General features: G+C 48.8%; 1 protein-coding gene across 3 annotated transcripts in view; it reads right to left on the bottom strand.

Moving 5' to 3' along the window:
* Window positions 1-27,104, bottom strand: part of Rarb (retinoic acid receptor beta) — a 501,591-nt gene that overhangs the window by 86,674 nt on the left and 387,813 nt on the right. For 2 of the 3 annotated variants that reach the window (XM_012949394.2, XM_004661295.3), the window contains one exon: window positions 9,898-10,039. In XM_012949394.2, coding sequence (XP_012804848.1) covers window positions 9,898-10,039 — 142 coding nt within the window. Of the gene's footprint in view, window positions 1-9,897; window positions 10,040-15,876; window positions 15,979-27,104 lie in introns of those variants that run through there. The other variant, XM_045135709.1, reaches the window with a different exon arrangement.

Genomic DNA, 27,104 nt, shown 5'->3' with positions numbered 1-27,104 from the left:
GAAGCCAGGTGCACAAAGTGGCACATAAGTCTGGAGTTCATTTGGAGATGCTAGAGGTCCTGGTGTGCCCATTCTCCTCTCTCTCTAAATAAATAAAGAAAGAAATAAATAGAGTGGGGCTGCAGAAATGGCTTAGCAGTTAAGGAGCTTACCAGTGAAGCCTAAGAACTCATGTACAAATCTCCAGGTCCCACATAAGCCAGACGCAGTGACACAAGCTCACAATGTCACACATGCACACAAGGGGCAGGTGTGTCTTGAGTTCATTCACATTGATGGAAGGACCTGGCACAACCATTCTCTCTCGCTTTCTCTGCCTATTTTTTCTCTCTTCCTCAAAAAATAAAAGAGAGGGGGGGGGGACTCATTTAGGCAGATGTCTGGACCTCAGAACACAGGATGACCAAGGTCCAAGGAGGCTGTCTGTCTGGCTAAGCACTCAGTGACCGCCCACTCTCATGCCGTCACTGATGTCCTCCACAGCTTTCTTCTCACTGGGCTGACTGCAGTCAGTCCTGGTGAGAGGCCAAAGGCCGGATAAGATTTATTTGGTGGGGAGGAGAGAAGAGAGAAGGTGTCAAATGGGCCAAGAGAAGACAGTGGGTGTGGCTTGACCTCCATTATGACTTGGTGGGCTCCACACTGCCTGGGAGATTCTGATGCCCTCACTGAGATCTGACTTTTCTAGGAAGGGGCCAAGTGACCTTTTTAACACCACAGTTCAGCTTTCTCCCTGGAGTTGGGTTCCATGATACCCGGATCCTATCTTGGTCTCTGGTTACATGTGTCTGGGCATCTCCAGATGGCAAATGAGCCCTCTGCCTCCCAGGGTATAGAAGCCAGGAAGGTGGGCATTTATTTTAGAAATGATGCTTGCGAGCTTTATCCTTGGGGCTATGACGTGCTATGTGGGTCCGCCGTCCTAGCTCTGTGGTGTTTCAAAAACAGTTCCTACGGAAGAGGCAATGCCTTCACTTCCACCCTGCTGTCCCGTCCAGGCAGTCACTTTGATGACCACAGCAACTGCAGCACAGAGCTGTGTCACCCTCCCAGGAAAACAAAGCAAGAAACAGCTGCCTTTCGACCTAGTATGTACCAAGCAAGCATTAAGTGCATCACCCTCATGCCTGTGGTCCTTGGGGTCCCATGTGGTGGCTGGACAGACCCCCAGACAGAGGTTAACTCACTCCACATGACGCAAGATTATGCTACTGGTTCTGGTGGAGACAGAAGTGAGCCCAGCTCAGGCTGGTCTCAAAGCCTGAGTCCTTTCTCCTGCTCTGGTCTGTTGAGTAAGGGACATCTCTCATTTTTCTAAGGGGAGCATGAACCTAGTGTCCCCTCACTAGAAGATAAGCACTGGGGAGAAAAGTGTTTGTAAGATGAAGAAATGTACTGGGTTTTTTCTCAGCCTGAGGGTTGCTGGCCCTTACGTCCCACAGTGCCAGTTATCTGTGCCCAGATGGAGCTGGCACCCTCGAGTCCCCGATCGAAGCAAGGAAACATTCACATGTGGCTAATGGAAGCAAAGCCGGTGGAAGACTTTTATTTTCCTTCTTGTAAGTCCTTTTTGTGATCTAAAAACATAAAGCACGTGGCCTGTGGCTTACTTTTGGGGTGCACCTTGGGGCTGTGTGGACCATGACACAAAAGACGAAGTAGGAGTAATGGTGACCTGTCTCTGTGGAGGGAACAAAGTGGCGACAGTGAATCACGCAGAGGTTGGGAGGGAAAACAGGAACAGATGAAGAAATAAACTAAAATCACAAAGACATTAAGTGTCCCAGTGATGACTTTTATGTAAGCCCCCAAGTACACAAGGCAACTTACAATATGAATTTTCTTGTGATTACACAATGAAATCCAGCCGTGGACGCAATCAATATAACTTGCACCAGCAAAGGTGACTGCAGCTAGGGTTAAGTGGTTTTGGTCCAAGAGGTTTGTTTTAATGTGAGTGTAATGCTCGTGGGGGAGGCAAGAAAAGCACAGAGCAGACAGCAAACTCACTCCATCCAGCCCACCGTGGGGACATTCGAGTTGCAAGTATAAATGGGAATTTAGAGACTTTATAAGAAACTGTTTTTAAGCTCAACATGATCCAAATGAGAAGGTGTCAATGAGTGCTTAGGGACTCTTAAATTCTGAGATTATTCAATTGCTCCGTCTAGAAGCATACTTATGAAACTGCCACGGAACTGAAATGCGGTCATAAACTTTAAGGAACATTTGTGAACAAAGTCAAAGGAATGCTGTGCCCTCTGCTCAGGAGCAAAGGCCACCTAAACCTCAGAAAACCAAACAAAGAGGTTCTCTTAGAAGAATAAAAGCCAGGCATGGTGGTGCATGACTTTAATCCCAGTATCTGGGAAGCAGAGGTAGGGGGATCACTGTGAGTTCAAGGCCAACCTGAAATCAGCCTAGGCTAGAGTGAGACCCTACCTTGAAAAAACAAAAACCAAAAAGCAGACAAAAGATGAAGAAGAAGAAGAAAAGCAGGAGTGCACTGGAGCTGCGGACATGCCCTGGTATCTGTTAACCACATGCTGTGGTGAGGCCTCCGTTTGGAAGGCCAGAGGCCTTGGACGCCTGGCCCAAGGCCAGAGCACCCACACCTTCCTTTGCCTTGGCACACAAGCCTTGGTCTGAATCTTGTCAACCACTTTCCTCCTGGTCTCCCGGCCCCCTGAGGAGCCTCTCTTGAGAGCCCTTCTGTTTTGGCTACCTGAGCTGCTCTATCTGGCAGAGCTAAGTTATGCAAGATGCCTGATCTGCTCAACCTTTCCCTCCGTAAACCCCACGCTGGAGGGTCTGGTGTCTGGAGGGAGGAAGCCGCGCGTGGAAAGCTGCTGTCTCAACAGGAGCAGAAGCTTAGGTTCCCGTGTTGCACGCGGGCCTGTGAGTTCTCCCGTTTCTTGTCTCCAGGTAGAAAACACAAGAGCAGGGACGTTGAAAAACTTGTTCTGGGTCCTAAGAGGTGTGTGAATGTCAACGGATTGAGCAGATATCCACTGAGAATTCTTTTGCATTGGACAACTCCTCCGGAAGTAAAGCAGAGAGAAGGGGTTTGGTGTCTTAAGGCCGGAACATTAAGAGTCCCAGAACTTTCTCCTGCCTCCCATCTGGCCACCTAGGATTCTGGGACCAGCTCCTGTTATGGTAATCGAGGGGTGGGAAGTAGGAAATGCCACTTCCCCTAGTCCCTACCCAGCACATCACCCAAGATCCTTCCCTCGCATGTGGTTTCCCTCCTCCTCTTCCATAACCCTGAAAGCCCTCTCTGGCCTTCACTTGTCCTCTTGCTCTTTCCCTGGTTACATTTTTCCTCTCCTCTCCTCTCCTCTCCTCTCCTCTCCTCTCCTCTCCTCTCCTCTCCTCTCCTCTCCTCTCCTCTCCTCTCCTCTCCTCTCCTCTCCTCTCCTCTCTTCTCTTCTCTTCCTCTCTTCCTCCCCTCTCTTCTCCTCTCCTTTCTTCTCTCTCCTCACCTTTCTCTTCTCCTTTCTTCTTTCTCCTTTCTTCTCTTCTCCTCTCCTCTTTCTTCTTCCTCCTCTCTCCCTTCTCTCTCCTCTCCTCTCTCTCTTCCTCCTCTTCCTTATTCTCTCTCTCTCTCCTTACCCATTACAATAAAGTCTTAGCCTCAAGAAATAGGAACCCATTCCCCTGGGCGAGGCACAGTGCTACATTCTGAGGAAGTGAGGTTGCGATGTGATCAGGCTTCAGCGTGTGCCCGATGCCTGGTCATGGCCAAGAGGCAGAGGGGCCGTAGTTCTACATTTACGACCTAGCTGAGAGCCTCGCTGGTGGGTGAAGGATTCTGCAACAGTAGAAGTAAGCTTGCGGCTTGTGGAGGTGTGTGCAAAAGCACTGTGGGAAGGCAGGAAGTGTGCAGCTCAGCCTCAACATGGGAGGGGCTTGGTGTGGGGGACTTCTGAGAGGAAAGAGCATTTAGTTAGCAGGCAGCTGGGTTCCGTGGGAGGGGGGTGTAGACCACTGAAGGCTGGAGCTCATGGCTCAGCGTGGGCCAGCCTGGCTGGAAGCCTGGTGTCTGTGGAGGAGGTAAGGCCAGGCTGGGGTGTCACAGTTGTATGTGCCAGGTGAGGGCACTGCCCAGCCACTTAGGGCAGCTGGAATTCCATGGCGAGTGGGCAGAGCCCAGGCCTCCTTCCCCCGCCTTGACAGTGTAGGTCTATTGGAACATAACAGCCCTGCCTGTTTGTCTACCGTGATGTTGCCATGTCATAATGTCACAGAAAATGATCAAATCCTCTAAAATGGCCTGGCTCACAAAGCCAAAAGCATTTCCTAAATTTCACCTTTGTAAAAAAAAATTTATTTATTTATTTATTTGAAAGAGAGGGAGGGAGGGAGAGAGAGAGAGAGAGAGAATGAATGTGCCAAGGCCTTGAGCCACTGCAAGCAAACTCCAGCCGCATGTGCCACCCTGTGCCTCTGGCTTACGTGGGTACTGGGGAATTGAACCTGGGTCCTTAGACTTTGCAGGCAAGCACCTTAACTGCTAAGCCATCTCTGCAACCCAAATTTCATCTATTTAACGGCTCAAGCATTAAAAAAATAAATAGTTTGCTGACCTTTGGCCAAAAGCTTGGAACTCTTCACTTGGACTTCAGTCAGTGACTCCATGTGGTCAGGCTTTCTAAGGCCTTCCTCCAACTGACTTTTGGTAGCCCCCACCTTAAATCTGCATTTCCAAGGTGGACAGACAATCAGGTGTTCATCTGTGTGATGGTTTATGTTGACTATCAACAGAACAGGATGTAATATCGCCTGTAAAGGGTTGTATTTTGGTAGAAAGAGCCACCTTAATTGCGGGCAGGGCCCTGGACTGTAAAAGGGAGAGAGTTGGCGGAGCTGCTTCCTCACTGTGGACTGAATGTGACCAGCTGCCTCTGGCTCTGGCCACCATGATGGGCTGTGGTTTGGAACTGTGAGCTGAAATAAACCTTTCCTTCTTACGCTGAGTTTTGTCAAGGTTTTGTCTCTCCAAAGAGAAGGCTAACTTACAGATTTTGCTTACTGGCCTCTCTTCTAAAGCTTATGCCTCCATCCTTCGTTTATTGTCTCTTTTTTGTCTCTTTCTTGAGACGGGGTCTTACACAGTGTCCCAGGCTGGCCTGGAACTCGCTAGCCATGTAACAACATAGCACAGGTTGGCAATTCTTGTGGCAATCCTCCTGCCTCAGCACCCTCCCTGCCCAACTGAGTGTTAAGATTATAAGTATGAAGCCACAGCGACTGACTGACAAAGTGGTTTTCTTTCCTACTTTCACTCAGGCCACGGATTTGCACTTCCTTCACCGACCCTGCAAGCTACCTCGGCCACCAGGAGCTCTCCACTTGTGGAGTCTCTTTACTTCTCTTGCTCTCTGCCTCTAAGTCGTCATAAATTTTTGTGTTACTTTTAGAATTGCAGCTAAAATTTCATTCTTCTCATTGCCATTAACACTCTCAAATTCCATGCCCTGACAGATGGCTATAGAAAGGCTTCCCTGGCTCTATAAAGCCCTTGGGAAACAGAAGGAATCACCACCAGAACCTACCAAACACAGCACGGTAGACATAACCCCCGGGTTCTGGTAGGCCATGTTAAAAGACGTTTTACTAGCAAATCCCCTTACACATTTAAAATCAAATTTGATCTATAAGAATTAAATTTGTGCATGATTTTCTAGGGAATACATCTCTAATATAGAGCAAGCAGTGTGCTTATGGTTTTATTAACCACTGGCAATAAAAGAGAATAGAAAAAGTAATTCAGAGTTTAAAAGCTGCTTTTTATGGTGCACAGTGTATGTTTCAGTTTGAACACAGACTTAATATCAAGCTACCTTGTTCTAAACCCTAGAACTGCCCCTTTACTAACTATGTTGAGTGAGGTAACTAGCTTCTCTATGCCTTAGCTTATTCATATGCCGAGAGGGAGGGTGGGGAGAGAGAGAGAGAGAGAGAGAGAGAGAGAGAGAGAGAGAGAGAGGGAGTAAAATGAAAGTGGAAGGGAAGGGACATGAAACTGTAAGAGGGTGTTGGGAAGTAAGCATGTGCAAGTTACTGATACACACATGAAAACATAATGAAACCAACTACATTTTCTCTAGCGGGGAGATCAGTGCGTGCTGTGTTATCTGTCATATAGACAGCTATTGCTGTGATATGATTCTTAGATTTCTTTCCTCGCCACTCCCACCCCCCCCCCCCGCCCCACTTAGCCAAACAAAAAGAAAGAAGCAAATCGAGGCATGGTGGTAGCCCTCTGGTCATCCTAGCACTTAGGAGGTGGAGGCAGGAGGATCAGGACTGTAAGGGAATCCTTGGCTACACAGTGAGCTTGAGGCCAGTCCAGGCTACATGAGACTCTCTGTCCAAGAACCAAAAAGGGCTGGGGACGAACCCAGGACCTCGGACATACCGAGAATGGATTTTCCCATTGTGCCCTACCCCAACACTCCTGTCACTTAGATTCCCCATACTCCTGGCCCACATGTTTGGTCTGAGTCAGCCCCAGACCTGGGCTTGAAGGACGGATACATGACACACACCTAAGCAGAAGCCATTTCCAGACAGACAGTTTGTTCGTCGAGGGGTGCGTGACCCCAGTTAGGCAGAGGGACCCGAATCCCCAGGCTGCAGTGGGAGGGTCGGATCCAAGTCTCTCTCTCTCTGGTTGGATGGAGAAGCCTAGAGTAGCTGGGGACCACCTTTGTTCCCAACAAGGAAGGTGGCCGGCACCGAGAAATGCTATGGATGTGCTCTCAGGCCCTTGGAGCCCGGGTGTCACTGTGGACTGGACTTTGCAGCGGCACATGCTGATGTTTTCGCCTAGGCAAGTCTGAGCTGGGCTTTCTGGCCCCCGCATTCAAAGGGTTCTCCCCAGGGCTGCAGTTCTAGGTCCAACCTCCAGGGGCCTTTGGTTCATAACAGCCCTTCTAACCCACTGGCCTTTGGTCCCGTGCTCCCAGAGGTCACTGCCTGCGTCTCAGGCACCTCCAGGATCCAGGAGCAGCACCTTGCTTACTCACCAGTGCACCTCTAAATCCTACAGCTGGAAACAGATGTCAGTATTGCCACTGCAAAGAGAAGAGGAGGGCAGCGGTGGCGGACTTGAGCTGGTTCTCTTTGCCAGAAAGGGATTGCTGGCACAAACGTTTCAACTTTCTGGGTGCTGCTGTGCTTGGGTGTCAAATGAGAAAGGTGAGCGAATCTGATCTCCGGGGCCCGTTTCAGTTGTGACAGACCCCTAATGGCGCTTCCTCTTGGCTCGTCTCAGTTACAAATACTGGGGATAATTGGTTATCAAATCTCTGTTTACCTGCTTATTCTGTTTCAACTTTAAACATATTCTCTTAGATCCCTTGATTCCTGTATCACAAGTGTTTATTTCCCTTTCAATTTTCTCCTAAGAAAAGCATATTTATTTTTGAGTGCTTGGACGTAATGATGCCATTCTCTTCCCATTTCTATAATTTTAAATCTAATTAAGGTGCTAAGTTCTTTAAGACTCGAAGCAAGAGTTTTCCTGTGGGTGGAAACATTATATATTTTTTTTATTTGCCTACCAACTGCCAGTTGACAGAATAGCAGGATGTGGGTTTTGAGAAATGTAAGCAGGAAACAGTCTCTGGTCCCCACAAAATAAATACAAAAGTACTGGTTTCCCCCACCTTATATCTGGCTTATTCATTTGTAGTTTGAGTCTGAATTGAAATTCTCCTTCCAAGATGCAGGGTGGCATCCATGCCGACAGGACATCAGACCAAACATGGGGCATCGGGTGGCCCTCTGAGTGCCACTCATGAAGATAAACTGGCTATTTCAGGTCGGTGTGCTTTTCTTGCGTGGGGCGGGGATGGGCTCTGGGATAATTGGATATCGGCTTCATAGCTTAGCATTTCTCCATCTCCAGTAACTCAATCACTCAAAAGTTTGGAGGGATCAAAGGGGAGTGGAGGAAATGTCACCTGACCCGCTCTCTGCTGACACAGAAAAGGTCCACACAGCTGATGGTCTAGTCCACCACACTCGTCTCCCTTCCAAAGGTCATAGTGAGGACCTCGTGGGACATGCAGTAAAATAGCCTGGGGACACATCACAGGGCTGGCTGGCTGCATAGGTTCTTTTCCATCAGCCCACTTCTCCATCCATGGGGACCTCTTGTCACACAGCTGACTTTCCTCGGGGCCAGAGGAGAGCTACCAGATACTTGTGCCAACCTGCTTCCTTGTCCATGCACATTGGCAAGGTTCTGAGTGTGAGCTCTGAATTGCCTCTCTCGGGACTGGCCTCGTGCCTCCATGGTGAGCCGAGAGTCATGGCTGCAACGTGCAGCGTGCTGACTGCGCGAATCCTGCTCCCAAGGTGCAGAGACCTAGGACTGGTGAGGAAAGGGGACGGGGCAGGGGCAGTGCCGGCATGATGTGTGGGCGCCTCCAAGAAACAGCTGCTGCAGTTCCGGAGCAGTGGGCCCAGTCGGGCGCTCAGCCAGGCACCCCTGGAGCAGTGCTGCTGGCCTTTGGGGCCTCGTGCTCTTAGCCAGGCTTCTCCAAGAGCTGTTGGCTTATAGCATAGCTCTTCTAACCCATGAGGCTACGATCACGGGCGGGGTGCTTAGCGTAAAAGTCCCATACTCCTGGAGGACACTGGTCAAACCTTACACATCTCAGGGACCCCCAGCAACACAGTGTACACTGCCGGGCACACAATCACACCCATGCCCTGTGGGGAAGGAACGAGAAGGCAGTGGTGGCCACCTTACTTCACCTGGAGGTGTCCTCACAACTGCTTAGTCGCTGCCCAAGCCACTCCCCTGTCACCCTCATGAAAACACTGATGTGACACTTTTGTGGTTGTTAAGATCTGACTACATTAAAAGGCATGTGCATTCCATGCCCTACTATTAGATGTTTATAGGCAAACAAACAGTTTTTAGCTTGTTAAAATGTTTTCTTTTGGGCTGGAGAGATGGCTTAGTGGTTAAGGCACTTGCCTACAAAGCCAAAGGACCTTGGTTCAAACACCCAGGACCCCTGTAAACCAGATGCACAAGGTGGCATATGCGTCTGGAGTTCGTTTGCAGTGGCTGGAAGCCCTGGCATGCTCATCCTCCTTCTCTCTCTATCTCTCTGTCTCTCTCTCTCTGTCCCTTTTCCTCTATTATATGAATAAATAAAATATTTAGTTTGGAAGAGAAAAGCCAAGGCAACTGGAGTGTCTCAAACTTCAAAACAGTTCTCCTAAAACAATTTATACCATCCTTCTTGTCCAATAAAAAAGAAAAAGCAGGGCTGGAGAGATGGCTCAGGGTTAAAGGTGGTTGCTTGTAAAGCTTGACGGCCTGGGTTCACTTCCTCAGTGCCCACATAAAGCCAGACACACAAAGTGGTATATGTGTCTGGAGTTCCCTGGTGTGCCCTTACTCACTCTCTCTCTCTTTCTCAAATAAATAAATAAATGAAAAAACAAGTTTTGAAAGAAAAGCAGATGAGTACTTCTGTTACTACTTTTGTCTCTCATGCCATTTTACCTTCATGGTTTCAGTGCACCTCACCATTACTGACTGGGGGGGGTGTGGCGGGGAGGTTCCCCATGGCTGTGTGCCATGCCCGAGGGACTGAGGGCTCTGGAGTCCCCAGACAGCCACCGCTGTGCACTCTGACAGCCACGGTGCCAACCCGTGCTTTTCAACAACTGCAACTCGAGTTTTATGGACAACCCCCATAGTTACCCCCTCTGGTGGCATCTCTGTGAGCACGTGGCTTTTGCAGCATCTCATTAGCACCACGTCTGGATGTCACCTGCTAACAACAGTTTGATCTGGGAAGCTGAGCAAACACATTCGTAGATAAGGCAAACGAGGAAAGGGTTTGTGCGTAAGGTTCCACTTACATTCTTTGGACATTCCCACTTCAAAGCACTTCTGGAGTCGGCAGTACTGGCATCGGTTCCTGGTGACTTTGTTAATGACACAGTTCTTGTCTCGGTGACAAGTGTAAATCATGTTCTTCTGAATACTTCGGCGGAAAAAGCCCTGCAAGCAAGCAGACGGGCAAACTGAGAAAGATGGCCAGGCTTCCCTGGGAGCAGAGCCTGGACTCCGTCCGTGCCCCTGAGCAGTGGAGGGACGGGCGGAAGGGCGGGCTTGTGCGAACCGCCAGCGGGGCTGCAGAGGAGGCTCGGAGGCCAGAGGCGCCTGCTCGCAAAGCCGTTGTCCAGCACCCACGGAAAGCCAGATACACAAAGCGGTCTGTGCGTCTGCAGTTTGTTTGCAATGGCAGGACGTCCTGGCATGCCCATGCTCTTTCTCTCTCAAATAAATAAAGATTTTTTTAAACCCTGAAAATGTGTACTAGTATTAAACCTTACTTTTAAATCTTGTCAAATCAAAACGAATGCCAAACTGATTCACTTGGGAAAAGTCAGGCAGCATCAGGACGTCCAAGCAGGCTTAGCTTAACTGGCTCCTTTGTCAGCCAGATCCATTTCAGGTGAGCTCCCCGGCCCCTGCAGACAGCGCGCAAGGCTCTGCTTACAAAAGGCATAGCACACCTCATGCAAGAATTCGGTATTTCCAAGCAGGCTTCTTCAGGAAAGTTTCTTTTCCTACTTGGTTCCATATCATAACCTTTAAAATATGCTTTAGTCTACAAAAGTGTTTAGGAAAAAAATATAGAAAATCAAAAGCAGAAAAATGGACGTGTGCTCATTAATGGTACATGACCTTCGCCCTGTCCAACATGATAGATATCAGCCACATGTGGCTATTGAAATCAAGCTTAATGAAGTTAAACAAAATTAGTAACTCAGCCCTCAGTTCTGTTAGCCACGGTTCAAATGCTCAACAGGTACACATGGAGCTGTTGTTCATGGTTAGCTAGGCACTGGGGTCACAGTCATATGCAGCCATGTCAACATTGTTTTTTCTTGTATTTATTTGAAAGAATACTGGCTTGACAGGGCCCTACCCCATTGTGAACACTCCAGAAGTATGTAGCACCCCATGTGTCTGGCTCTATGTGGGCACTGGGGAACTGAGCCAGAGAAGTCAAGCTTTTTTTTTTTTTTTTAGAGAGAGAGAGAGGGAAGGAGTGAGAATGGGTATGGCCTCTACCCACCGCAAACTCCAGATGCATGTGCTGTCATGTGCAGCTGGCTTATATGGGATCTGGAGAATCGAACCTGGATCCTTAGGCTTCACAGGCAATCATCTTAACCACTAAGTCATCCCTCCAGGCCCCATGTCAAGATTTTTATATGGGTACTGGGAATTGAACTTAAGTTCTCATGCTTATGCAGCAAACACCCTTACCCACTGAGCCCTTGTTACCCACCCTCTTAATGAGTTAAAGAAAAGTTTGACCCTGGCTTGCTAAATGTTTTGAGTGGTTGTTTTTTAACTTCTTGGAAAATATTTTGACAACAGGAGCAATATTTCCCAATGTCTGTGAAACACTCACAACATGGAGCAGACTTCAGACTCTGAAGCACGGGACCTTCAGTCCATCTCCATGGGGACACCTTGCAGATGATGGTATAGTGTAATGCTTGTTGGGATCAGATTTACCAACTTCCTTTTCTCTCTCTTTTTTTTTTTAAAGATTTTTATTTATTTACTTGATTATTTGAGAGTGACAGAGAAAGAAAGAGGCAGATAGAGAGTGAGAGAATGGGCGCACCAGGGCTTCCAGCCACTGCAAACGAACTCCAGACGCGAGCGCCCCCTTGTGCATCTGGCTAACGTGGGACCTGGGGAACTGAGCCTCGAACCGGGGTCCATAGGCTTCACAGGCAAGCGCTTAACCGCTAAGCCATCTCTCCAGCCCCCTTTTCTCTTTTAACTGCCCAACAGAAACCCTGTTGGGCAGAAGAGATGATCTAGCAGTTAAGGCACTTTCCTGCAAAGCCGAAGGACCCAGGTTCAATTCCCCAAGACCCATGTAAGCCACATACACAAGGTGGCACAGACGTCTGGAATTGGTTTCCAATAGCTGGAGGCCCATTCTCTCCTCCTCCCCCTCTCTCTTTCTCCCTCCCTTCCTCTTTTTCTCTTTTCATAAAAAGAAACTCTGCTGTCTAAGTAGTGAAACAAGGAGGTCCAGAAGTGTGCTGGAGGGCTTTGTACCACACTGTGCATAAGGTCCTACGCCACATTTGTTAAGCAGAGCCCATGTCTCCCGCGTGACTGCGGCCTCGCCTGTGGTCCATTCCCGCTGCAGGGGTCAGGCTGAGAGCCTCCGCCACCCGAGTCCTGAGCCAAGAACACTCACAGAACCCGAGCTGTTTAGGACTTTTATGTGGGCACCCTACGACTCCAGTATCTAAATAAACACATTTTTACTGGCATAATTCAACTGTACCAGCCTGGAAATCTGGTCTAAGATTGCCACTCCTGTCACACAGCCAAGACATATACATTTTCTAAGAAAACATAATTTATTTTTATTTCTCTGAACCCATAAGTATGCCCAGAATCTAAAGTAGCAGATTTTAAACATTTCAACCTGAATAGCACTGTTCAGCGGCCACTCAAAAGCCCTCTTTGGGGCTAGAGAGATGGCTTAATGGTTAAGGTGCTTGCTTGCGCCTAAGGACCCAGGTTTGATTCCCCGTATCCATGTTAGCCGGACGCACAAGGTGGCGCATGTATCTGGAGTTCGTTTGCAATGGCTGGAGGCCCTGCTACGCTCATTCTCTCATTTTCAAACAAATAAATAAAATACGTATTTAAAAATCTCTTTTTGCCACAAGACACTACAGGCCACTGTTGTCTCCAGATGTACAAACTCACTGCCGAGAAACGACCGTTGCCAGGAGCACGACGGACGAGAGGCAGTCTGCGGTGCAGGGAGCCACAGGTGACCTTCCCTGGTTTACGAAAACGACATTCAACTCAGCGAATTCTTAGTGAGTGACCACGGAGCAGAGGAAACAGCCTCGGGATGCTCACAGGAAAGAGAGAATTCAAGAACCCTGTTGTCACTAAGCACCCAGCCCTGTGGCTCGGTGACAATAGCAGCAGAAACTGAATAGGGCGTCTCGGTTTTCCAAATCAGACTTTTGGCTGGCTTTCAGCGGACCGTCTAAGTTTCAGTAAATCGTTTCCACCATGGTAGAGCCCTGGCTGAGAGCGCATGCGGGGAGGCAGGAATGGCCTGCGACACAGGTGGAGGTCTGCCCCATGGCCCTCTTCCTCTCCGTCGCCATTGTAAGTCGCAGCACAAGCCTGGCCCTGCTGGAGACCAGAGCTCTGACAACTACATGGGGTGGGGTGCGGCACCCAGCCCTAGACCACTGATGCCGCCCTTCATTTGTTCCTAGATCAGCTCCACATTTTACTTGAAATATTCTGCAAAATGGAGATCTTTCCTCTCTGATGACGCCGGCTCCAAGTGCCAAGATGAGAAGGCGTTTGTCGCATAAAGTGTAAAGCCCGGCGGTCCCTATTCAGGTGTTAGTTCACTCTCTTGGGGTACTGGATCCACGGAAGGTGGGGTGCCCACGGTCTCCTCCCTCCCCGCTGAAATGGAACTCTAGTGAGCCTGACAGGTGCACCAGTGCTGACTTGAGATTTCCTCTTTGAGGAATTTTGAGAAACTGTGCAAGTTCTCTCCATGTGACTCTATGGGACATAAAGCCCATGTCTGACGGTAAATGAGGGGCTTCCTATTTTGGGGAACAAGATTTTAATCTAAGACTACTTGGTTACAACAATGGGCTTTAAGTTCAAGAGAGACAGTCTCTCTCTCTCTCTCTCTCTCTCTCTCTCTTTATTCTAGGTAGGGTCTCACTCTAGTCCCGGCAGACCTAGAACTCCGTTTATAAACTTCAGAATGGTCTTGAACTCATGGCAATCCTTACACCTCAGCCTCCTGAGGGCTGGGATTAAACATGTGCATCACCACACCTGGCTTAAGTGAAGCCAAAAGATGATGGACATAACAGAGAAAAGACCAAAAGAGTGACCATGGGAAGAAGGACTTGGTCATATTTAGAGGAGCAGGCTGAGGGGAGGAGAAGGTCACACTGCACAGAGGGGACCTGAACTGGGAGGTGAGCCCCCCTTCCCATTGAGAGCTTCCTCATGACCTCTGTGACTTCAATGAGTCACAGCCCTGTGGGGCTCTCAGCTCCTCAGTGAGTGCTTGTGGGGGGAGTGGGGACTGGGGGACATATTTTCAAGGTACTACTGCAGGTTCCTGGGATTCCAAGTGTGTCACTGTACTAGGAAGTGATGACTTGGATGAGTTGGGAAGGCCAGAGAGTTCACCAAACGGCCGAGGAAGAGACTAATAAAAAGATGTTGCAGGACTGGAGACATGGCTTAGTGGTTAAGGCACTTGCCTGTGAAACCTGAGGGCCCAGGTTCAATTCCCCAGAACCCAAATAAGCTAGATGCACAAGTTGGCGCATGGATCTGGAATTTGTTTGCAGTGACCTTGGAATGCCCATAATCTCTCTCTCTCTCTCTCTCTCAAATAAATAAAAACCATACTTAAAAAAAAAAAAAAAAACCTTTTTAAAGAGACCTTCCACCTGTGTGGACAAGAATGGTTCATTATTCTAGACAAGGGTACCATGAGGCTTCCAGGAGGCAGGCATGACTGTCAACACCGTAGGAGGGACCTCAAAGGTAGCTCACAGCTGGAACCTTAGGACCTGGGTTTCTGACCCCTGCCTTGTGACACCACCTGCTGCTCTGCTCTGGACGTTTCTTGACCCAGGAAGCCTAGGGAGGAGCATGGGGGCTTGACTCAGGGTGCCTCTGGGCACACGGGTGCTCCCTGTCAGGCACGTTGCCTCTGTGCAGCCCTGTCCAAGGACCGTGGCTGGTTAGAGAATTACACAGCAGCATTGCCATCTTCCCAGGCTGCGTTGACAGCAACATGAGGCTGTGGCCAGTGGTCACCGCCTGGGGAGCCCAGAGCACGGTGTGTTTTCACCATTGCCCTTGCTGGCAGTGACGGGCAGGGAAGCCAGCTCCGACGGGCTACCGCAGAGAATATGGTGTCCATCCAAGAGTCACTGCCACCTCCTGTAGTGATGGCAAGGGATGGGTCAGGTCAATGGACACTTAGGAGGACATTTAAGAAAGCTGTGTCACTGGGCATGGTGTCACATGCCTTTAATCCCAGCACTCAGGAGGCTGAGGCAGGAGGATAACCATGAGTTCAAGGCCACCCTGAGACTACATAGTGAATTTCAGACCAGCCTAGGTTAGAGTGAGAACCTACATCAGAAAATGAAATAAATAAATGAAGGAAGGCAGGAAGGAAGGGAGGGAGGGATGGATGGAGGGAGGAAGGAAAGAAAGAAAGAGAAAGGGAAGAGAAGGGAAGGGAAGGAAAAGGAAGGAGCTTGTGCTTGCTCCGGCCGGGGCAGAACCTGACACATAGCGAGCATGTGCTCTGTAGACCCTGGTTGACTGACGGAATGATGATCTTGTAGCCATGGCTGTAGACCCCTCCACGGACCCTGTCTCCTCTCCTAGCTTCCAGACTGAAGACGGTGCAAAAGTCTGCACCATCTTCCTCAGAGAGTGACTTTTTAAAAAAAATTTTTTTTTGTTTATTCTTATTTATTTGAGAGCGACAAACAGAAAGAGAAAGAGGCAGATAGAGAGACAGAGAGAGAGAGAGAAAGAGGCAGATAGAGAGACAGAGAGAGAGAGAGAGAGAGAGAGAGAGAGAGAGAGAGAGAGAATGGGCGCGCCAGGGCTTCCAGCCTCTGCAAACAAACTTCGGATGCGTGCGCCCCCTTGTGCATCTGGCTAACGTGGGACCTGGGGAACCGAGCCTCGAACCGGGGTCCTTAGGCTTCACAGGCAAGCGCTTAACCGCTAAGCCATCAGAGAGTGACTTTTTGACTTACCTTCTCACCTAGCAACGATGCATTGGGTTTCAGTTCGGGCACGTGGGCACTTGCATTGTAGCTCCACCATTTACTACTGGGTGGCCCAGACTGATTTGTGCTCAGGCCTCGGTTCCTTCATCTGGACAAGTAGAATCAGGAAAGCACCTAGCCTAAGGGTCACGTGTGAACACAGCAGGGGGCAGTCAGCACAGTGCCCGCCCCGTGACAAGCATGGGTGAACAGCAGCTATTGCAAAGCCCTTTTGTTAACAGTCCAGTTCTTGTAAAAATCACATATACATTCTGTGATTAGAATACAGAGGGCTGGAGAGATGGCCCAGTGGTCAAAGGCACTGGCTTGCAAAATCCTGATGGCCTGGGTTTGATTTCCCAGTACCCATGTAAAGAAAGCTAGGTATACAACTTGGTGCTTGCATCTGGAGTTCATTTGCAGCAGTAATTTCCCCCTTCCCCCCACTCTCCTTCTCTCTCTTTCTCTGCCTGCTTGCAAATAAATAAAATATTTTTAAAAAACACATTAAAGGTGCTTGCTCGCAAAAACAAAGCATCCCGAATTGGAGAGAACAGCGGTGTTAGCCTCCGAGGAATGTCAACAATGGCGGGTGGAGATTTGATTCCAAAAGCCAAATCTGCACACAGTCGCCCATTGAATGCTGGCCACAGTAGGTAAGGGGACAGGGAAGGTTTCCTTGAGGGGCAGATAGAGGTTTCCAAGGCACTGTCACTGTCCTTGCTCAGTCTAGAAGAACTAAAGCCAGGGGATGTAGTGTGGCGAGAGTCTTATGCTTTGTTCTAGCCAAGAAGCTGAGAAGTCGTTCAGTTCAGTAAGTCCTTTAATGGAAGCAGAAAGTGACAAAGCAATCCCAGTTTGGCATTTGATAGATACTAGGTAAAATCATCAGGCTGAGTCAGTAAAGATCAAAAAGAATTTGAGTGAGTTTGACCCTAGCTCTGAAGAAGGGGTAGGGATGGGAATGGGATGGACATTTTCCTGGAGGAATCTCGGGGTCAGCAGGCATGGAGCGTGGTCGAGCTGTGAATGCTAGTAGTGTGTATAGAAAACATAGCTGGGGGCTGGAGAGATGGCTTAGAGGTTAAGGTGCTTACCTAGAAAGCCAAAGGACCCAGGTTCGGTTCCCCAGGAGCCACATAGGCTAGATGCATAAGGTGGCACATGTGTCTGGAGTTCATTTATAGCAGCTGGAGGCCCTGGTGAGCCTATTCTCCCTTTTTCTCTCTGTCTCTCTCTCAAATAAATAAATAAAAATTTTAAAATAAAATAAATAAAAATATTTTTTTTAAAAAAGAAAGCATAGCTGGAAGAGGGGTGGATGCTCAGGCCGGACTTGAGAGGCCTTGAAGGGGCACCCGACACTTGCTAGGAGACACTGCACTACCCTACAAACGGAAGTCGGGATCAGAATTACATCTGCCAAAGTTGTGAGTCTTTATCGTGCAGATACTTACGTCTTTATTAAGTAGATACTGAGATCTTGGCAGCAAGCTAGCCCTGGCTAGGCAAGAATATAGGCAGGGAATCCTTGCTTTGAGACTGCCATTAACTGACTTGAGTTTAATCACAGCGCAAGGTTGCTAGTGAGGGTTCATAACCCTGCTGTTCTGAGGGAAAGTGTGTCCAAGTCTTGTGGTCACTACACTGGGTTGACAGGTGTGGGATATATCATGATGATTTGAGGAAAGGCACTTGGTAAAAACTTGTTCTTTTTTTTTTTAAATATTATTTATTTATTTAAGGGAGAGAGAGAAAGAGGCAGATAGAGAAAGAATAATTGGCATGCCAGGGCCTCTAGCCACTGCAAACAAACTCAAGACACATGTGCCACCTTGTGAATCTGGCTTACGTGGGTCCTAGGGAATGGAACCTGGGTCCTCAGGCTTCACCGGCAAGCACCCTAACCGCTAAGCCATCCCTCCAGCCCAAAACTTGATTTCTTAAGAAAGGCAACTTGCTGCCATCTTTAGTCATGAAGAGCATTGAATCAGGAGAAATTCACCCCAAAGTAGAGGGTTCCTGTGAAGCGAGCTGCAGCCCAGTTCATTTCTATTCAGCTCAGCACTCACAGGGGGGAAGGAGGGAAAGCCGGAGCCTCTCATGCTCCTTGTGTCCTGTCGTTAAAGGGAAAGATTCCAAGCCAATTTCGACCAAAAGAAGCCAAGTGACCTCCTTGAGTTGTTGTGCAGGGCCTGGCAAGACTGCAGGGCAGAGCCACTTGCAGCAGGAGGGGACTGTGGAACCGTCCCATCCACCACTTTGAGAGGCAAGGTCCGGAGACCAGGAAACACGATGCCTTAAGCAAACAGAAAACACCCTGGTGAGTGGAAGCCTATGCGTGACAACGGCGAGGTTATTAATAGCCGAGTTGGAGGGGGAAGAGAGAGAACAGTGAAGACCTTTTCACCCTCTGAAAGACAATGGGCGAGAGGGAGGGAGAAAGTGGCAAAACAGCTATGATGGGGATGGCGATGGCGAGGACGGTTTCCTGCCGAGCTGGGAAGGTGGCCCAGGCCCGAGGCTGGGGAGTCAGTGAGGGCCGGGACCCAGCTCAGAGCCGGGAGAGAAAATGACCCAAAGCCCAGGCTCCATGTGAGAAAGTCCCCAGCAGGCCTTGGTAAAGATGAACGAGGGCTGGAGAGACGCCTTAGCAGTTAAGGTGCTTGCCCGCAAAGCCAACAGACCCAGGTTTGATTCTTCAGTACGCATGTAAGCCAGATTCACAAGGTGGCACATGCAGCTGGAGTTTGCAGTGGCTGGAGGCCCTGGCACACCCATTCTTTCCCTTTCTCTCTCTTAAATAAAAATTTTCTTTTTTTATAAAAAAAGATGAACAAACAGCAGGCAGGAAGAGAGATGGAAGAGCTCCATGGGCAGCACAGGTGGCTTCTAGAAGCTCCTGCAGGCCATTTCTCCTGCTCACCTGGATCCTGCTCACCTGGATGGTGCTTCCTCATCCTTTCCACGGCGAGCCTGTGGAAACAACCTGTCTGTTATCTCCCTGCGCCACCCTTGTCTAGACACGTCCATGGCACGCTTCTTACGGCCCAGGTTAGGAAAGCAGTATCTTATGAGACGCCTAAAGCAGTGGTTTCAGAGAGGCCTGTGGTGACCAGAGCACGGTCTCTGTGAGGGCTAATCCTTCCAGAAGGCTACTATCGCAGTCTTTTCCTAGCCCGTGTTACCGTGAGCCCAAGAGCTTAGCTTCTGTTAGACCCCAAACCACTACCCTCAGTTCTCTTAATCCACTGTTAATTAAAACTCCCTGGCAATGAGGAGGCAGCCTATGTTCTTAACTTAGAGCTTGGAATCACATCAGCAGAGATCAAGGTCTAAACTTCCAAAGCCTGTGGCATCCCAGGAAGGGCAGGCGCTGGCCGATGACTCCTGCTAACAATGCGGCTTATTGAGATGAATACATGAGGGACAGAAAGGATCTAGGAAATGCCTGCAGAGGTATCCAGGGTGGGGAGAGAGTGCCCGATTGGATTAAAAATCTAAATCGAGGTGAAAACTATTCTCAAAGCATGACCTTGGTCAAAATAATTCTGATCAGTGACCAGGCCTCAGACAGGTCTGGTTATCATAATCCAATTCTAATTGGTAGGCAGGGGGCTTGTGGTCAGTCTTCTCAAGGCAAAAGCTTGCCTGTTGCTGACTAGAACGGGCTGTCCTCTGGAGGTGAGGAGGTGTGCAGGCCAGGGCTGAGGTGGCATGTCACCTACACTGCCTCAGAGGGTCCCACACCTGGGGGGGGTCTCATGCTTCACAGTGTTTGCAGGAGAGACCAGCGTTTCAGGGTGGTCAGGGTTCTGTGGTCAGGGTCCATCTAGGGTGGAGGGTAGCAGCCATTCTCCTTCACCAGCGTGTGGGAGTCTGAGAATCTCTGGTCTCCGCTGCTTGACCCGAAGGCTGTTTACAGACTTGGCTCAGGTGGAATTAAGTTGTCACCACGGCCACACTCTTCCCTGGACTCCCTGGGGACACCGCTGAGAAATTCCACTACCTCAGCAAGTGCCAGAAAAGGCCAAGCTTTCAGAGGTATTTTATGTTCAAGGGATTTGGGGACAGTGGGAGGAGCTAGAACAACACAAAGAGCTTTTCCACAACTGCATCAAGTTTCCTCTCAAAGAGCACCACACCTCAGCCCGGGTCAGAGCTCACCAGTTGAGCTCAGGGTCTCCCTGACCGCCCATGGGTCGGGGGGGGGGTCACTCAAATGAAGCACTGATTAAAATAAAAGTCTCAAGAACACAGAGTGGGGCAGCTAATGGGTTATATATATTATCAAGGTGATATCCAGGGACCGTGTTCATCTCTTCCCGAGAGTTTGAATGATGACGATATAGAAATGTAACTGGTGGCCGTCTAAAACGGAAGGATTTTCTAGGTCCCACAAGAGCTTTCTTTGAAACTGGACTTGAGAATCTACTTCAGACCACCTGAAGACATCTGTTTTTGAGATGACCTGGGTCAGTTATCTTGCACCCTTCCACAGTGCGACCCACGGTTACCGATTTATCATCAGGATCTTGCTAAATATAGCAGGGCAAGAAGCCAATGAACTTGGAGTTTTTAAATTCTCAATTATTTTACTGAGAAAATGTACCCAAATCACTCCTTAGCCACAGCCCAGGAGGGAGTAGGCCCATGTAGTTTGCACAGCAGTCATTAAGCCTCATCTGGACCCAAATTGAAGATTTGAAAACGAAGGCTGGGGAACTGACTTAGTGGTTAAGGCACTTGCCTGCGTAGCCTAAGGACCCAGGTTCGATTCCCCAGTACCCACATAAGCCAGATGCACATGGTGGCACACGCGTCTGGAATTCGTTTGTTGTGGCTAGAGGCCCTGGCTCACCTGTTCTCTCACTTGCTCTTTTTGCCACTCTATCTCTGTCTCAAATAAGTAAGTAAAATATTAAAAATAATTTTAAAATATTTGAAAATGAGGGGACAAAACGGTAAGCAGAAGAAACGAAAGTCAAAAACAAAGATGTACCTCATCTGCTCGCTAAAGAGAACAGGTTGTAAAATTGCTTTGAGAAGCCTGGTGTGCAGTGTTCCCATCACACGCCAGGCCTTAGCTCGCTCTGTCACAGCATGCTGATGACAGTGCACATTGCCATAGCAACCCCGCCCAGCACATAATTCAAAGGCCTTTCACAGACACCGATAATTATGATGTACTTGCATTGTTTTAGGACATTAAAGACCTAAAATTAGTACAGGAAAAAACGATGTTTTTCTTTTTTTTTTTTTCTTTTCTTTTTTTTGCTTTCAAGTTGATTTAATTCTCAGGGCCAGTCTGGGATCTTCCCAGTGGAATTTTTTCTCCCTCACTCTTACATGATTCCATCCTGAACCTGAAGTAGGAAGGAAGGAATTGGGGAGGATGTGAGCCCTGGAGAAGGGAGGCCAGCGAGGCGTTTATGCTTACGTGTGGAGATGGCTGACAAGTGGAAAATAACGGACTCAGGGCCCAGAGCCTTCTTCACGTCCTCAGCGGGCGCTCTGCGCTCACGGAACAAACCCCTTCCTGAGCCCGGCTTCCGAGGGGGAATTCTGTCCTGTAATGGCAAAGTGTGGCGACTCTCTAGGTGATGGCAGGGGAAGGGGCACCATTCCAAATCACAGCCTCTGAACACAGAGGTGGTGACAGCAAGGTGCAACGCTCCCTGCCCCCGGCCACAGCTGGTGCCTCCGGCCAGTGACACTTGGCCAGGCCTGGCAGAGCCAAGCCATTCTTTCTGACCCTATGCCTTCACACTGCAGGAGCCCATGCCACCAAAGTCCCCCTGGGTCCTGTCCGTGTCACACCGGCTCATGTTCAGTAGACAGGAGGGTCAGAACCGAGAAAGTTCACGTTACCGTCGTCACCCTCCCACTGTGACACTGGCCTCTGTGCCCCTTCCTCACTTTTGGATAACACCAGCAGAGCAGGAGGGAAGAAAGAGCAGATCAGTAGATGAATGAATGAACAACAATGGAAATTCTTTTTTTTTTCTTTTTTGATTAATTTTTAAGGTTAGCATACAAAAGAATGGGTTTCATTCTGGCATTTTCAAACATACGTTATTACACTTTGTTCCCAGGGGTTCACTCCCGCTGTGCCCTTCCCAATGCTCCAAGCACGAGCCAGAGGAAGAGGAACGAGGCTGGCCGTTTGCAGCAGCAAGCCCTGATATAAATCCAGGCCGCTCTGCTAATTCAGTGATTTATTCCAACTTCCCTTTTCTCCTCTTCCAAATTAGCAAAAGATAGGCTCGCGTTTCAGTGGCAGGCTCCCCTTTCTTAATCTTTAAAATTAAAGTAGCTCTATTATATCAGCACGGTGCGAAGATTTGAAGTCAAATAGGTCCCCAATGCAAAAGGTAAAGTTCTTTTAAACAACACCAAACTTGCCTGCAATTAGAGCGTTATCGTTTCCCCCCAAGCACCTGCTGTATAAAAATACACTCTTGGAGCCACTGCTGTTTCCAAGACCTTTAATTTTACATGTTCTGATCCTATTCTGTGAGAGAAAATTTAGTATAATCCACAGAATTAATTTTTAAGTGTGCCCCTCCACCTCCTGTCTTCCACTCCATCCCTGATTCTTGCTGATGCAAAGAGGAGGAGGCAGAGCAGCCCAGCACAAGCGAGATGCCTGCCAAGAAGTCGGCCTTCTCCAGCTTTCCATTCAAGGCAGCTGAATGGATGCAAGGGGATCTGTTTTATTTTCCCTGACAGAGCCCTTATTTTTAAACTCAGAGCTTCATTTTCCAAAATCACTGGCTTTAGACAGCAGAAACATGTATCTCGAGTGAAAGCTGTCACTGTTTGTCCATTTCCTGAATCCAAATTGCACTTTTCTCCTCACTGTGACTCCTTAAAGCGCCCTGCCATCCAGAGTGGGCTTGTTAATGCAGGGCATCTTTGGTGTCCCCGCCCCTGGGGTAGGAAGGAAGCTCGGGGGAGTGTTTCGTCCTAGCTTTGCACTGTGGTGATGTTCCCGTGACGGGCTTGGGGGCTGCAGAGATGGCTCGGTGGCTAAAGGTGCTGCCTTATACAGCCCTGATGGCCTGGTTTGATTGCCCAGTACCCGCGTAAAGCCAGATTCACAAAGCGGCACATGAATCTGGAGTTCATTTGCAGTGGCAGGAGGCCCTGGAGTGCCCATATTCTCTCCTCCCTCTCTCTCTCTCTCTCTCTCTCTCTGTTTCTCTCTCCTGAAAGAAATGAATACACATATTTAAAATAGAAAAGGTGGGATATCCCATCCTGCCTATTGGGAAGGAAGACTCATGGATGGACATGCTCAGGTGTTTTACTCTCTCTCTCTAGACAGTGGTCCCGTGGAACCTCACTCCCTTTCCATAGGTCTCCAGAAGGACAAGGGAGAAAACTGGGAGGGTATGTTTATTTTGCCTGGGCCGGGTGGGGGGGCGGTTGTTCCTTAGATCAAGCAGGGTTAGGCATTGCCTTGGACATGGTTGGCCTTCCTGAGAACACATATGTTTTTAGCATGGGGCTTTTTACCCAGTTTTCTCAAATTAGCAATTAGAAGATGCTCACAGGCCTAAAAAAAAAAATGCTCCCAGGACTAAACAAGCTAAAAGAGCTAAAGACTAAAAGAGCTCGTCCCTCATAAATCACAACGAGGCTGCATTCAACCACCAAAGCCCGAGAAACCTTGGAACAGTGTCGTCTGTGGACGTACACTGTAAGAGGCAGAGGTGGCTTCACAAGGCATGTGAGGCCCAGGACACCTTGGTCGCGTCAGCCCTGACTCCCTGAGCGCCCATGCGGTAAGACAGGGGCGTCCATCCTGCCCGGAAAATGGAAAGTGTGCTTCCAGGAGCCCCTCCAAAGGAGACTTGAATTAATTCTTAATTTCAGGTTTTCAAATGGCTTTTGTGAGCTTGCTTTCCCAAAGCATTTCCTTTAATTTTTAATTTTTATCCTCACGATGCTCCAGAAAATACCTCGCGTGAGCCCTCTCCACTTATCTTGTGATCGTAATGGGGGAAGGGCCATGCGTCCTGCTGGCCATTCTGCCTTAGGTGTCCTCATTTACAGATTGGGGAGAAAAAAAAAAAAAAGGAAAGAAAAGAAAACAGTGCCGGATGTAAATTATTTATTGTCTCCATGTGTGTTCTGTAGGCATTTACCACCGGCAAGGCAGGCAGATTAGTTTTCACTTTTAATTGTGTGGGTGTCTTGTCGCTGTTGTTGAAGGCTATACCGCAGGCCGAGGAGGGGGCGCTGCGCGGGTTGAGTGTGCCAAGCCACCGCAAGCCAGTTAGGGGACGGAGCTGTGGCTCACTGCTAGGAAGAAACCCGGAGCTGCTACTGATGCCGGGCATACGTGGGTCCCTGCGTCCACGTGGGTGGGGGCAGAGCAGGCTGACTCCTTGAAGAAGTAACCCACCAGCTGGGCATGGCGGCTCCTGCCTGTAACTGCTCCACAGAGGAGACGTGGACAGGACACACGTTGTGAGTCTGAGGCCAGCCTGGGCTAGACGCTGAGTTCCAGGCCGAACGTGGCCACTGCACAGAGGGGCCACTGTGTGTGAAGGAGAAGGCGACCTGCCCTGTGTCCCTTCTCTCTCCCTCTCTTCCCTCCAAATCTGCTATGACACAGCAGTGTGAAATCAGGGGGGACCATTGTTAAGTGTGACTCAATAAGTCTAAAGAAAGTAGTTAGGCCATCAAAGACACACACACACACACACACACACACACACACACACACACACACGCACACGCACATGCACAGAGACATGGACACATTAACATCACTAACCTGTGACTGGAACCCAGTCGAAGTAAAACGGGGTGCAGGATACGAGTCATGACTAGAAAGTCAAGATACACCCCTCCCTTCTAATTCTCTTCTGACCTCCAGAACCATCACCAAGCAATGCACAGATGCGCTGCTTTGCTCCTGTGTTGCCCCAGCACTTCATTGTCACTGACTCTAAAGTGACTCTTCCCATGCCAGTGACCAGGACTCTCACGGGGAACCTGCCAGTGAATGGCAGATGCTACCAGGAGCATGGAATGCCATTCATCAAGTCCAAGGCTTGTCCTGACTACGCTTTTGTGTTCTCAACACCAAACCTGGGACCCCCCACCCTGTTTTCAGTAGGTATCCTGGGGCTGGGTGTGCATCACAGGGGAAATGACCCCATTTGCTGGACGACCTCAGCAGGGCTGAAGGACAGATGAAGAGCAGAAGCCCTCTATGGGGCACCATAGGCTGGGGCCAATGTCATGCTCTGCCCTTGAGTGGCCCAGAGTCCCAGCTGCCTCGCCAGCTCCTGCTCATAGGCCGCACACTGACTGCCTCCCTGTGTCGCCTAGCACCAAGGCTTGGGATCTCCTCATGGATGAGTGAGGCTAGCCTCAGATCTACGCTCCGGGAGAACGTGTGTTGCATAAGGCACAAAGAGCTGTGGAGAGCCCAGAGCCTTCCAAATATGGGAGACTCTGCATTGAGTCAAAACTCCGCCATGGACAACCCCAGCAAAATGCTCCAGTCGGTAAGGGGACACAGAAATAAGCTGCATTACATGTGATATTTATGAGTTTCATTTCCACACTGTCAAATATAATTTGCGGCAACCCACTTTAGAGAAAGCCAGCGTTGGCCACTGGACTGTTCTTTCCAAACACCACCTTCCCACGGGTGTGAGCTGCAAACTGAACTCGTGACTTCCCCAGCCATGGCTTGCATCCCTGAGACAGTTCCATCATCACCTCAGGCCACCACGTGTGAGAGCCACAGCCAAGGTTGCTCTATTTCTGTTCTGAAAGGGACAAGTGGCAGGGTCCTGGTTTTCTACCCATCTGGTTTCTCCAATAAAAGGGGAAAAAAAATAAATGGAAATGAAAAGTATACAATTAAAAAAAATTACATTTAGCTTCCTTTTGCTAATGTTTGTAAGATGGTTTTTGGCCTGGCAGGAGACTCCAGATGGGTTGTATAATGAATATAATTTAATACGGAGAACCGGAGTTCTCAGAAAGACATTTTTCCAAGTCAGAAGGTAGCGAGCGGGTCGTCTCATACTATTAATGCAGAACACCAAGGCTGGCCACTGCGCTTCTTTTCTTATTGCACATTGGCCTTTAGACTTAATATCAGTGTGACCAGACCTCAACCCATCAAAACCAGAAGCTGCTGTCACTGTCTCCCGATGGGCTGGTAGCCACGCCTGCTTCCCAAAAGGCCAGAGACCACGAGCCGTTCAACCTGCTTTCCCTCCGGGGTCTCAGGATTTATGTCACCAATTAAGGCCATAATGAGTGCCCCAGGTTGACCTCCCAGGAGCAAGAATTAATTAAGCACAGTATTTCTTGGTAAGAATGACATTTCCCTGCATTACACGAAGTAGCCACACTGCCTGGCACAACTGGGTTCTACATAGGACTGCTCATTGTGGGCACTCTAAGAACATGGTCTGGTTTATGTTTTTAATTTGACAATCAACGAAAATAATTTTTACTTTAATCTTTATTTTAGGGGCAAAGAGAATTTTTGGTTATTCACCGTGTATGTGGCACAAACTCATTTCCATTACTAATATAATAACACTTCCTTCAATTTATTTGCGTCACCACCGAAAGCAAGCCAGGACTCACATTTATCATTTTTCCTGAGCTTTCGAGGGTGAAGGAGTGTTTCGAAACCTATTTTATGCTTCCATAAATTTTACAACTGGAGGAAAAATGAAAACAAAACCAAAGCAGGTGAAAGTCTCCATTTTGTAAACTAAAGCTTAGACAGTCTAATCCAGGGCTTGGTTGGCAGGTTTCTTCTGTAAAGGGTCAAATATAAACTTTGTAGGCTGTGGACTACACAGTATCCAGTATAAATCCTCCACACTCCGTGCACAGAAAACACAAAGACGGACGGAGTGCCTGCCTTCCTGAAGACCTAGTTCATTCACATTGAAATGTATATTTCAGATCATTTACATATCACACTTAAAACTTTTTAAAAATTATTTATTTATTTTCAAGCAGAGAAAAGAAGAGAAACAGAGAGATGGAGAGAATGGGTGTACAGGGCCTCCAGCGGCTGCTGCAAACAAACTCCAGGTGTGTGCACCACTATGCATATGGCTTTACATGGGTACTGGGGATCAAACTTGGGTCATTAGGCTTTGCAGGCAAATGCCTTGGCTGCTCAGCCATCTCTCCAGCCCTTAAAATTTTTTTCAAGCATT

The sequence above is a fragment of the Jaculus jaculus genome, chromosome 16 (genome assembly GCF_020740685.1).
Source record: "Jaculus jaculus isolate mJacJac1 chromosome 16, mJacJac1.mat.Y.cur, whole genome shotgun sequence".
Taxonomy (NCBI): Eukaryota; Metazoa; Chordata; class Mammalia; order Rodentia; family Dipodidae; genus Jaculus; species Jaculus jaculus.
Note: the sequence above shows the minus strand (reverse complement) of the source record. Positions and strands in the feature narration are given on the sequence as shown.